The sequence below is a fragment of the Sebastes fasciatus genome, chromosome 5 (assembly GCF_043250625.1).
Source record: "Sebastes fasciatus isolate fSebFas1 chromosome 5, fSebFas1.pri, whole genome shotgun sequence".
In the NCBI taxonomy this organism is placed as follows: Eukaryota; Metazoa; Chordata; class Actinopteri; order Perciformes; family Sebastidae; genus Sebastes; species Sebastes fasciatus.
This window is the reverse complement of record NC_133799.1, coordinates 20,625,541-20,638,045: the sequence shown is the minus strand read 5'-3', so window position 1 is coordinate 20,638,045 and position 12,505 is coordinate 20,625,541. Positions and strand designations below refer to the sequence as shown.

The window sequence follows — 12,505 nt, the reverse complement described above, 5'->3', positions numbered from 1 at the left end:
AGAACTGAACTGGGCTTGTATGAATAGTGACTAATGTGGAAGTGGGAACAGGTGAGCAGGAGGTCTGGTGACTGCAGGGCTAATGAGGGACAGGTGAAGCTAATCAGGGCAGGAAAACACCGAAAGGCAGGAAGTGAAGTGATCTGAAACGAGAGGAGAGATGAGTAACAAAATAAAACAGGAAACACTAAACATGCATGAATGAGACAAAGGAAAAAAACGTTGCTTTACATAAAAAAAAAACAACAACATGAAAACATCTTAAAACAGAAGAGACATTTGACGTTGACGACATGAAAGTTTACAAAAAGAACCCGTATAGAGTTAAAGCGCTAAAATGCTTGTGTATTTACTGCATATTGCTCTATTGCAGTAAGATTTAGTGTTTGAGTTCAGCAGCTTGATGGAGGCTGGAGCAATCGATAGCTTCAAGCGGTTTGATTTGCACGTTGGCACGCAGAGTCTTCTTCCTGGTGGAGGAGGTTTGTATTCATAGAAGAGGAGTTGTTGAGAGTCTGCAATGATTTTTGTTGCTTGTTTCATGACTGCTTGCATGTACAGGCTCTGCATGGGCTCATAGTCTGTCTTCTTTATTACCTTCATAGTTGTTTAGTGCATGCAGGCAAACCTGCTGTTCACTGTTAGGTTGCACCACACACTGTATATATATATAGATGGACGACGCGTCTCCACTTCCTCCCACAGTACAAAAGTGAAGCCAAAATATGCCAGACTGAACATCCATGTGCCATCCTCTTTTTTTCCTTTTTTTAAACTCCTCCGGGCTTCCCCTGGTTACACTTTATTTAACATCTCAAAGCTATGAGGGTAATTCCCTCAGGCAAAGTCTGCAGAAATGCAGACTGGAATAAGAGCACTTATTCATGTGTTACCTGGGGAAAAGGGATATCTGTGTCACCTGAGTACGCGACTAAATTTGTCCTGTTATCCCTATTTTTTACATCCAAATGCTATGAATTGTGGGTAATTCCCTAAAGCAAAGTCAGCAGTGTTGCAGACTTATATAAAGTGTGCATAAAGAACTCAAACGTTTATTAAAGGGCCGTTGACCGCTTATCGTTTTCACAGTGGGACCGCACAGAGCCTCGGGGCTTATTGTGAATGCAGGTCTGTGAGGGCAGGCACTGGGACTGGGTCCAGGAGTCAGTTGTGGGTTCAGTTTCCTGTCCACTAAACATCAAAAACTGAGTCTGGATTTGCATTTGAAGTGACATGATGACATGGTTATTCACTTCCCTCAGTTACAGAGGAGCAAACAACAGTGTTATCCTCGCTTGAGCTCCTCGTGGGAGCTTTAAATCACACTGTCCTCATATCGGTTCATGAAGCGAGAAGCGCTTGATTGACAAGATCTACTGGAACGAGAGGCAAAGCAAGCAGGTAGCGGTGTTTTGAGCTTGGCTGAAATATTTGCTTAGCTAATAAAAACCACGTTGACTGGAGAGTTTGTTTTCCATCCGTCCTTGGCAGATGAGTTGGGAGACATTCGAGGGTGGTTCGCTGGGTTGTGGACAAGATGAAGCTAATGATGGATGAGTTTGGGCTCCACTCACAGTCTAATATCTCATCCGAGCCAGACCTTCTCTACACCAAATTTTGCCTCATACAAATAGTTACGCTGTCCAGTAGTCGAAGTTCTGCAATGAGAAGTCAAAGAAATTTATGGACAGTGCTATCCTCATTTTGGCCCGTCTCTCCCTGTCTGCACCTTTGTTTACGAATCCCATCCAGCCAACTGATTCAAATTTTCCACAATACATCATTTTGATGTCTGTAATTACTTTTTTTTTCTCTCTAAGAAACTCAAATCATTTGGAGCTCATTTAATTTGATTCACAGCGTGTGCCTTGCAGTTTTCTCACCTTTCAGCGTGCCAAAGCAGAGCTGTTGGTAACGACTGTCAGTTTGTCAGTGGCACCTCAAAGCTGCAGACATGCCCATTTCACTGCACAGATTTTTGGCTGAAATACTCCCATTTTATAACCTCTGGACCTCTAATTAGTAATACTTGGCTGCATTGTTGAAAATAAACACCTTGGTGATTTTCTAATCAAACCCTGCTGTGTTAGTGGAGGCTGCATAATTCAAGCCTAGACTGTATATAAGAAGTGGACGTAGTCACCATAACGTCACCTATTGGTTTGTGGACTGCCGTTTTGAAGCCTCGAGTTTGGCATTTTGGCCGTCACCATCTTGTTTTTTTGCAACCATAAATGACACGAGAGGGTGGAGCTAAGTACAACTGAACGCTGAATAAGACGTTTACAGGTGACCAAAAGTTGTAAGACGAAAACTCCCAGACCGGACTACGCTGTGGTAACGACCTGTCAATCACAAGGTAGCCACGCCCTAACAACACATTCTCATCCCATCTTGTCTCATTCTGACGCTCTGTCAGACCCCTCGGCGTCACTTTTCGGTTGCAGTAAACACATGCTTAATGTTATGAATGAAACAAAACACTTGCTTAGGTTTAGGCAACAAAACCACTTCATTTCGGTTTAGGAAAAAAAACACATGGTTGGGCTTAAAGTTATTATGTTTGTACAGTGAAAATGTGACTTCCCGTTATGAACACACAACACGAACGAACAACTGATTGTAAAGTGAAAGTGAAACTTAATGCACGGGACACTAACAGCGGCCTCCTGGATGAAAGACCACCACAGCATTTTCCCTGAGCCTTTAATACTCACGCGGATGGGTTTACATTGTAATTAATGGAAAGCCTGGTCCGTCACATTCTGGTGCTAAAGGGTGCTTCGTTCGATGGTATCAAACGTTGTGACAAAGTGTCAGTATTTGATGCCCTGGGAATGAAACCAACAGGCTGGCCCTAAAGCATACCCTGCTTTATGGTCTATTTGACTCTAAATGGGACCATAGTCTACTAAATGAACATCATGCTGTATTGAAGAAGACTTGAAACTAGCGGTTGAGGCCATAAACTCATGTTTACAATGTTTACTGAGGTAATAAATCAAGTGAGAAGTAGAATCATTTTCTCATAGACTTTTATACAATCAGACTTCTTTTTGCAACCAGAGGAGTCGCCCCTTGCTGGCTATTAGAAAGAATGCAAGTGTAAGGATCTTCAGCATTGACTTCACTTTTCGCCTAAATTCAGCTAATCAGCACGCCCAAAATATTCCCAGCTGTGTTTTACTGCTGCTGGTTATTTGGGTTTTATTCTGGCTGATTTCCGCTCGCTGTAGTTAACTGACAGTCGTAAATTGTTTACTTTTAATAAAGCTAATTTGGTCCTCCTTTGGATTTAGCACAAAATAACCAAAGTATCTGCTGAGCAATGCAGAACCAAAGTGTCAAAGCAGTGATGCTGACAATGAGAAATCTCACGCAAAGATTACCACAATACTATTACATGACATGCTAGTCCATAATATTTAGATTTGAATCCAAACTGTTGGCATGTAGAAGTCTTTATTATGTGGCTTCAGCGTTCACACTTAATACATCTACAGATGGAGACGTATGTGAGTTATAATGACGATAACCTGTCAATCTGCTGAGGCTGTTAGAACACAACATATTTGAGAATTTGGTCACTTAGCTCAGGTTTCTTTACACTGGCTCTCCTTATTCTTCAGTGATTTGACTCTCGCCGAGATCCAACTTCTCTGACAAGACGCAGTACACATTCTTCTTTCTTCCTTCCCAACGACACGTTTTCACGCTGCGGCCGCCTTACATGAGTCAGTTTCTCAAAGTCAGGAATCAGAACAAGCGGCCTCTGTTATGCATCACTCCCGTCTAGACAGTAACTCACATTACTGCGAGGCTAAACTGCCAGCGGCATTATTACTGGCCCAATAAAAGCGATGGAGACAAAGTGAATAAAAGTTGAGGGAATACAGATCATTTGTGTATTTTTGTTTTTTGAAATTGGAAAAATTTGTAGGTGGCAAAAAAATCGCAACTTCAATGCTACTGGAAAGGTCAGTGTTATACACAGCTGATGATTACGAGTCATTTGATCTTAGACAGATGGACTTATTCACAAATATAAAAGATTATAGTGACTGACAGCAGCTGCTGTTTTTTATCTCTCTGAGGTTACGTTTTATCTGTTCTATCAATTTTTATCTGATAAAATACTGCCGACTGACATACTTTTATTTTTGGTGACGACATCACGCAGTTGACATGCACACTCAACAACTAAAACACTGGCTCACAAAGTTGTAATAATGTTTAAAACCTGCACAGTGGAAACCTGAAGAAATCAGCCAAATACCTGTCTGGAGCAGCGTACAGTACAGTATGGAGTCTGCCATGTAAGAACAATAGCAGGCTTTATAACTGATAATTAAGAAATGGTTTTGAACTATTTGCACAGTACATAAAAAGTAATGTTCCACATTCACCACCACACACTGAGGGAACAAGTCCAATAGTGTTCTCAAGAAAGCCTCGTCTGTCTGAACACAAAACAGTGTCACAGACTCTAATGTAAGAACAGAACAGGTTTGTCTGGGTCCAATCTTAGTGAAACTTGAAGCTTATTTATGGACAGCAGTCCCTATTATATATATTTAAAAAAAAAATGTAACTAATAGATATCAATCCAAATCCAAATGTTGCCTAAGGCACCAAAATGACTAGAGCCGACTCTGATTTCCACAACAGAAATCTGAACATTGGATGAAGTCAGGTCCAAAATTCTTGTTTCATTTTGTTGACATATTAGTGAAATGTTTTTTTACAGAGGGAATGTTGGATATCTCTTTGTCTCACTCCATAAATCAGAACATACTGTCAACAGCCATAAAAATATCCATTGTTCAATCACCATGTTTTTAGGATTAAAATGTTCTGCAAATCCAGCTATGAGTGATAAATGAACAAACCCCTCTGCAAAAAACTTCAGAATATAGATAGGAAGGAAATAACGCTCCAAACTTATGCTAAATTGTGGCAAGGAAAAACTGTCATGGCCATTTTCAAAGGCGTCCCTTGACCTCTGACCTCAAGATATGTGAATGAAAATGGGTTCTATGGGTACCCACGAGTCTCCCCTTTACAGACATGCCCACTTTATGATAATCACATGCAGTTTTGGGCAAAAGTTTGCCATGTTATGATTTGAGCATATTCTTTTATGCTAAATGCGGTACTTGTGAGGGTTTCTGAACAATATTTGTCATTGTTTTGTGTTGTTAAATGATTTCCAATAATAAATATATACATACATTTGCATAAAGCAGCATATTTGCCCTCTCCCATGTTGATAAGAGTATTAAATACTTGGCAAATCTCCCTTTAAGTTACATTTTGAATAGATAAAAAATGTATGATTAATTTGCAATAAGTCACAATTAACTATGGACAATCATGCGATTAAATATTTCAATCGACTGACAGCCCTAATATATATTTAAAAATATATTTGTCTACATAAAAATGTTGTAAACACGATCTCACGAGTTTCACTTGAAGGCACCATATATCACAGCGTTGCAAAGATACAATAATTTAATTATGAATTAAACAATACAGATAAAACGTTCAGTCACAACAATAAATAAAGTTTACAACAAACAAAACAAGAGTTTACAGTACATGTGATAGGTAGTTGAAATTAAATGTGCGTAAAGTTGCAGTGTGCAGTCTGCAGGCAGTTTTAACATAAACAAGAAGCAAAATGCATTAAAATTAGCAGAGCACATGAAATAACTTTAAAGAAACATATAGCAACAGGCTGACATGATTGCTAGTTTTCTCAGAGAGACTCACGGGATGTAACATCCAGATATAAAAAATAAAGGAAACCACTCGTAACCTGTGCAGCATCCTGAACAATGTTCACTTTTCTATCGACACAAAATAGCTACATCTCCATTTGTGTATGCCCATTTTTCAACCTGCAGGTGATGAGTTATAAAGCACAGAGAAAAATCTCTGGTGCACACAACAGACATTTTTAGCCAGTGGAATTATTGTTGTAATAAAGTTGCCCAGCGGGGATCACAGCGGGGAGGAAAATGAGAGCGCCGAGCCACACTGTCACTGACACCTCCGTGACTGGGCTCTGTGCCTCCGCCAGAAGATTGAGCTAGTGAGTGACTGCCCTTACCACTAAGAAATAAAGAAAACACACTCGAATCAGTGCACACACACATAAAGCTAGAAAAACACATTTTTCTTGAGTCAATGGTGCATTTAAGGTCGTGAACCTTCCTCCGGCGCCTCACTACCCATTTCTTTTTGAGTCCCATTGCGTCAGTAACGGACAAACGTGTCTGTGCACGAGCCAGAACGGAGAGAAACACTGATGGAGACGTCTAAACACCGGGACTGCCACCAATACTAATTGCAGTGCCCTTCATGTGTGTCCTACGTGCTGGAACTCTATTTGGATTGAAAGAAAATGTCCAGAAGTACAATTCCTGAAAGGGAGTTTCTGTTGCGTGACATCACTGGAATAAATGTCTAAATGTGTCCAAAGGCCACAACTCAGCAAGTGTGACCGCTCGTCGGCGGGTTTAAGACCTCTGGTAACGCTTGTTAAAGACATGGAAGTCTTATTGGTAGTAATGACCAGGAGACTGTTTCGTTTAATTAGATATTAGCTGCTGAAAGGAACTGTCATCACGCTTCAGCTGTTTCATGATTCTACAAATTCTTCCACTGAAGTGAGTGGAAGCTTTATACTCATAAATGTATTACTGTATTACTTATTGAAATACACCTGCAGTCAGTTGTGACGTCAAAATTACCAACACACATAACTGATAATCAGAATCTACATGTTGTTTTTCACTCATCTGTACTATTAATTGTGTGCATGTTGTCCATTTGAACTGCACTTACAAATCACTAGATTAATACTGCATGTTGCATATATTGTAACTACTCTTATTACCTCGAACATGACACAAAGGCGTCATTTAGGGCTGCATGTGAATTCATCCCCTCATTGCAATTAAGCAAATAATCATTTGGAATTAAAAGTTACTGTAAGGAGCTTTTAACTGGTTAAGAAACAGTATCAAGGTCATACTGACGCCTCTATATGACCTACATAAGTCAAATCAGCGAGAATATTTCTATATAGTTATTCTTAATGCTTGTCATCGGGTCCGATTCTCCAAAAAAATCAGACAAAACGATTTAGATTCACCAGCGACCCAGATCGGGCTTCGCTGCCGCCTTTGACCTGCAGTCGGAGCTCTGGCAGCAGCGGCTCCTCCTCCAGCCAGGAGCAGAGCTTTGCCTCACTGCCACGCTGGGAGTCAATACCGACATCACACTGCTGGAGGCTAAGGCCATATTTCTGGGCCCACTGGAGGGAAGGGAGGCATGGGAGAACCAGAACCAGGACGGCGCGGGGCAGACTGTCAGACCCTGCTGCAGTAAAATAAGGGGTGTTCTAAAGGGACTCTGGTGCTCGGAAACACTACCGCTTTTATCCACAGGGACCACCAAAATCAACACAAAAATTAAAGTTCCTCATAGTATCTTAAAATTAGAGATAATATTTGGGATAATCTGTACACCAAAACAGAAATTACCAGCAATACAGGTGAAACAAGACTTGCAATAGATAGACTGTAATATTTCCATCAGAAATAATAATATTATTATCTTCAGGAATCCTTAAAACATGTTGCATATTTGCTACTGTCTGGTATGTTATCAAGGTCAGTGTCTGTGATGACGAGTCTCTACCCGGAATGGCAGGAAGAAAATCTCTGAAACAATTTCATGATGTCATGTCCTCTTCAGACAATCCTCTAGATATCGTCCAGAGTTCACAGCAATCAAAGTAGAAGCGGTCTGTGAAAATGTCAGATAAGGCTTAGGAATGTTTCAGATGGCTTGAGTTTGTGGAACGAGTTTTAAAAATAGACCTCAGGAAGGGCTGGAGGACGAGGCTGTGTAGCGCTGAGGTTGTTCAACTCTTCTTTTCCGCAGGAAAAGGCTCCAAGGAGAGACGACTGGCGTGTTTCACGTACACGTTGCCGTCCTCCAGCTTGACTTCATACACTCGTTGCTGTAAAAATCAAAACAAAGGAAACAGACACATAAGAACTGGAAGAAACACGGCATCATGAGCTACTGTGAACTCATACAGCACCTTAAAGGGGAACTTTAGTATTTTTCAATCTTATTTTCCCATGTTTTTGTGTCTAAGTGACTAATAGGGACAACAATTTTTGAAAATGTTCCAGTATTGAGGGCGAACGCTGCAGACGGCAGCCGCTAAACAAGCTGTAATGTAATCATTTGGGGCAACCTGGCACCGTCAGTTTACGTCTACTAAAAGTGCTTGTCTTTGCCACTGACATGCTCAGATTGTTATTATAAGTGTCTGACAATATTATAGAAAGGTACCTACAGAGAAATAAAATGTTCTTTTTACCTTTCGCTTTCTGTTTGTTATTGTGTCATGTGACTTGTTGCCAGAAGAGACAATGGTAGAGAGAGGAGTGCCGGTGTTGTCAGAGTTTGGATCAAGCGAAAGGTAAAGAAATACATTTTATTTCTCTGTAGGGTTCTTTCCATAATATTGTCAGACACTTATAATAACAATCTGATCCTGTCGGTGGTAAAAATAAGCACTTTTAGTGAACGCACATTGACGGTGAGGAGTTGCCCCAAGCGATTACATTACAGCTTGTTTAGCAGCTGTCGTCTGCAGCGTTCTCCATCAATACTGGACCAATTTAAAAAATTGTTGTCCCCATTAGTCCCTTAGACACAAAAACATGGGAAAATAGAGACCAGATTGAAAAATACATAAAAAAGTGTATTTAATGTCATTTTTCACTGGTTGAAAATGTAGCAAACCCTCCTGTGAAAAACTCTTTTGTTTTTGTGATGTAGCCCACGATAGAAACAATAGTTTATAAAAAAATGATGAATGGAAAAGAGGACGAGATGTTTATGGAAAGTGAAGCTCTTGTTTGGACTGTTCATTGCATCCAAACAACATAACAAGAACAAATAGGGGAACATAATCTTAACTCTGACTCATGAGCTGTGATGTGTCATGCCGTGTCAATCAGTGCAACTTCCTAAGTCTAATAGAGGTGGATGATTTGTCTACAGATCACTGCAAAATGTTCACGTCAACGCCCAGGTGCAGTCAGCAAGTGCAGCTGGAGATACAATGAAGTTTTCACAATCATGTATTTGGAGGATTGACACATATTATAAGTACTTAATGATGATATATTGGGCAACTTTTATTAATGTTTTTCATAAGGCTGTCAAAGTTAACGTAATAATAACGTGTTAACGCAAATTTGTTTCAACGCCACTAATTTCTTTAATGCATCAAGGCGACTTGCGATTTCTAGGTTGTAGCGGGCTCAGTTTTAAAGCTAGAGTGACGATGCTGGTATTATATGAAACTAGAAAACAGAGGTTAAATTAAGCTCCAAACTTATGCTCAATTTTGGCAAGGAAAAACTGGCATGGCCATATTCAAAGGGGTCCCTTGACCTCTGATCTCAAGATATGTGAATGAAAATGGGTTCTATGGGTACCCACGAGTCTCCCCTTTACAGACATGCCCACTTTATGATAATCACATGCAGTTTGGGGCAAGTCATAGTCAAGTCAGCACACTGACACACTGACAGCTGTTGTTGCCTGTTGGGCTGCAGTTTGCCATGTTATGATTTGAGCATATTCTTATGCTAAATGCAGTACCTGTGAGGGTTTCTGGACAACATTTGTCATTGTTTTGTGTTGTTAATTGATTTCCAATAATAAATATATACATACATTTGCATTAAGCAGCATATTTGCCAACTCCCATGTTGATAAGAGTGTTAAATACTTGACAAATCTCCCTTTAAGGTACATTTTGAACAGATAAAAATGTGCGATTAAATATTTTAATCGATTGACAGCCCTAGTTTTTCACTACTATATTTGATATTATGTATTTGTAAAGACATTCAGCTGTTTTGTGGGAGAAAATAATAGAGTAAGGACATATTTAACCTCTGACCTGTAAGGAGGTCCCTGACTTGCCGGTCCTGAGGTTAAAGTCATAGTCGTGCCAGGGACAGAAGACCTGCAGGACCCCATCAGCCTCCTCGATGTCCCCCTCACACAGAGGACCACCTGGGACATACAACAGGACATTGTTAATCACAGTTTATTCCTCTCAAAACAAATGATTTGTGCTGTCTTCCTTCTAGGACATGGGTCAGCAACCTGCAGCTCCGGAGCCACATGCGGCTCTTTAGCTCCTCTCCAGTGGCTCCTTGTGGATTTTTAGAAATGGAAATGAATAACTGTTCTTTGTTTACATTTTTATTTATCATTGTTGTAGGTCTATGGTACGACGGAGTATTAGAGCCACACTGAGGAAAAAAAGTAAATCTGAGATTTTGAGAATAAAGTCATAATATTATAAAGTAGTAATTTTACGTGTTATTTTATTTTTTTCTCGTAAAGTTATGACTTTATTCTCGTAATATGACTTTTTTCTCGTAAAGTTATGACTTTATTCTCGTCATATGACTTTTTTTCTTGTAAAGTTATGACTTTATTCTCGTAATATGACTTTTTTTCTTGAATATTACGACTTTATTTCTCGTTAAGTTATGACTTTATTCTCATAATATTGTGACCTTTTTTCTCGTAACATTATGACTTTATTCTGTAAATCTCAGATGTTTTTTCCCTCAATGTGGCCCTAATACTCTGTAGTACATTTGCACTTTGGCCCTCACTGCATTAGACTTATATATACTATATACTTGGACTATAAACTGTGTTACCATCATCACAATGATCAAATGTTTTGTGGCTCCAGACAGATTTCTTTTTTGCCTGAAATGGCTCTTTTGATAGAAAAGGTTGCCGCCCCATGTTCTAGGAAAATGTGATAATACTGTGAGGCATAACATGGTGAGAAACTGAAAAAGACAGCAGAGGAACCTTTAATAACACACATCCTCTCCTCCACTTATTATTTTACATTTATAAAAAATAGGATGCATTATTATGTCTTTAGAGAGAGCTAAAGGGTTAACATAAGAGAATATATGTTGATGTTTTACCTTTATGTGCGCAGCGAGCATCCATGGCGAAGAACTCCCCCTTCACGTAGAAGAGGCAGACGTCCGAGTCGCGGCCGAGAGGGGAGTGCATGAGGCGGCAGCGCTGCTTGGAGAGCGCCGCTGTCGGGCCTATGAGCCTCCATGAAGCGCCTTCCGTGTTTCCCTCTTCATCTCCCGAGCCAGAAGCCATTAAAGAACGAGCTGGGTTTCTAATTTGCGCTACTACGGTGCTGCTTTTTCCCGCATTTGGCTTCTGTTCGCTCGGTGAAAATATTCCACATTAGCCATTAAGGCCGAGAGAGAGAGGAAAGGAAAGGACGGTCAGAGCCACCATTCATCCATCCGGGCTGCTGCTGTGTCTGCAGCCTGCAGCCAGAGAGCCGTGACGCCGTCACACCGAGGCAGGCGCGCTGCTGTGTGCTCCACCACGGCTGCTCTCCATTCACACTACATGCAGCTCAGATATTCCCAACAAACCCACAGATTTATTGTGCTGTTTGTTTATCAGATTCATATTATATAGCTGCACTAAAAATCATTCCAAAAGTGGAAAAGCTTTAGAGGCAGTTTGTTGCAGAGCTGAGTGAACATTTGTTGCAGAGTTACAGGAGAGAAATACACTTAATTATACACTTGTAGGAAGTGACATCACCAGCATGCACCTGTTAACCTCATTATTAAATGAAAATTAATTTAGAGACAAGAGGCACAAATATTATTTTATTTTTTATAATTTTGAGATTTTGGGCTATTTTGCCTCCATGCCATATGTCTTCTTTCAGACTAGTGGAAAGAAAACATCCAAAATACCAGGCATCTCAATCAATTAAAATATTTAATTGCAATTAATTGCATGATTGTCCATAGTTAATCACCATTATTAGATTATGACTTGCCCCAAAACTGCATGTGATTATCATATTTAATTAATTAAATATTTAATCGCACATTCTTTATCTGTTCATAATGTACCTCAAAGGGAGATTTGTCATGTATTCAACCCTCTTATCAACATGGGAGTGGGCAAATATACTTGCTTTATGCAAATGTATGTATATATTTATTATTGGAAATCAATTAACAACACTAAACAATGACAAGTATTGTCCAGAAACCCTCACAGGTACTGCATTTAGCATAAAAATATGCTCAAATCATAACATGGCAAACTGCAGCCCAACAGGCAACAACAGCTGTCAGTGTGTCAGTGTGCTGACTTGACTATGACTTTCCCCAAAACGGCATGTGATTATAATAAAGTGGGCATGTCTGTAAAGGGGAGACTCGTGGGTACCCATAGAACCCATTGGAACGGGGGAGGGAGAATGCAACATCTAGTGGCTGAATGTTATTAATAGCACCTTTAAAAGAAAATAGACCAATTTTTCTGATCTTCAAAAATGTGAAATTTTAGGATTTTTCAGTTTGTCCTTAATACATAA

General features: G+C 39.9%; 1 protein-coding gene across 1 annotated transcript; it reads right to left on the bottom strand.

Annotated features, from left to right (window-relative positions):
- Positions 1 to 5,500: 5,500 nt before the first annotated feature.
- LOC141767919 (Rieske domain-containing protein) lies at positions 5,501 to 11,426 on the bottom strand. Its single transcript, XM_074635661.1, has 3 exons — positions 11,064 to 11,426; positions 10,004 to 10,119; positions 5,501 to 8,035 (listed from the first exon to the last, which is right to left on the bottom strand). Exons 1-3 carry the CDS (start codon positions 11,251 to 11,253, stop codon positions 7,937 to 7,939), a joined length of 405 nt encoding a protein of 134 aa, XP_074491762.1. The 5' UTR covers positions 11,254 to 11,426; the 3' UTR covers positions 5,501 to 7,936.
- Positions 11,427 to 12,505: the final 1,079 nt, after the last annotated feature.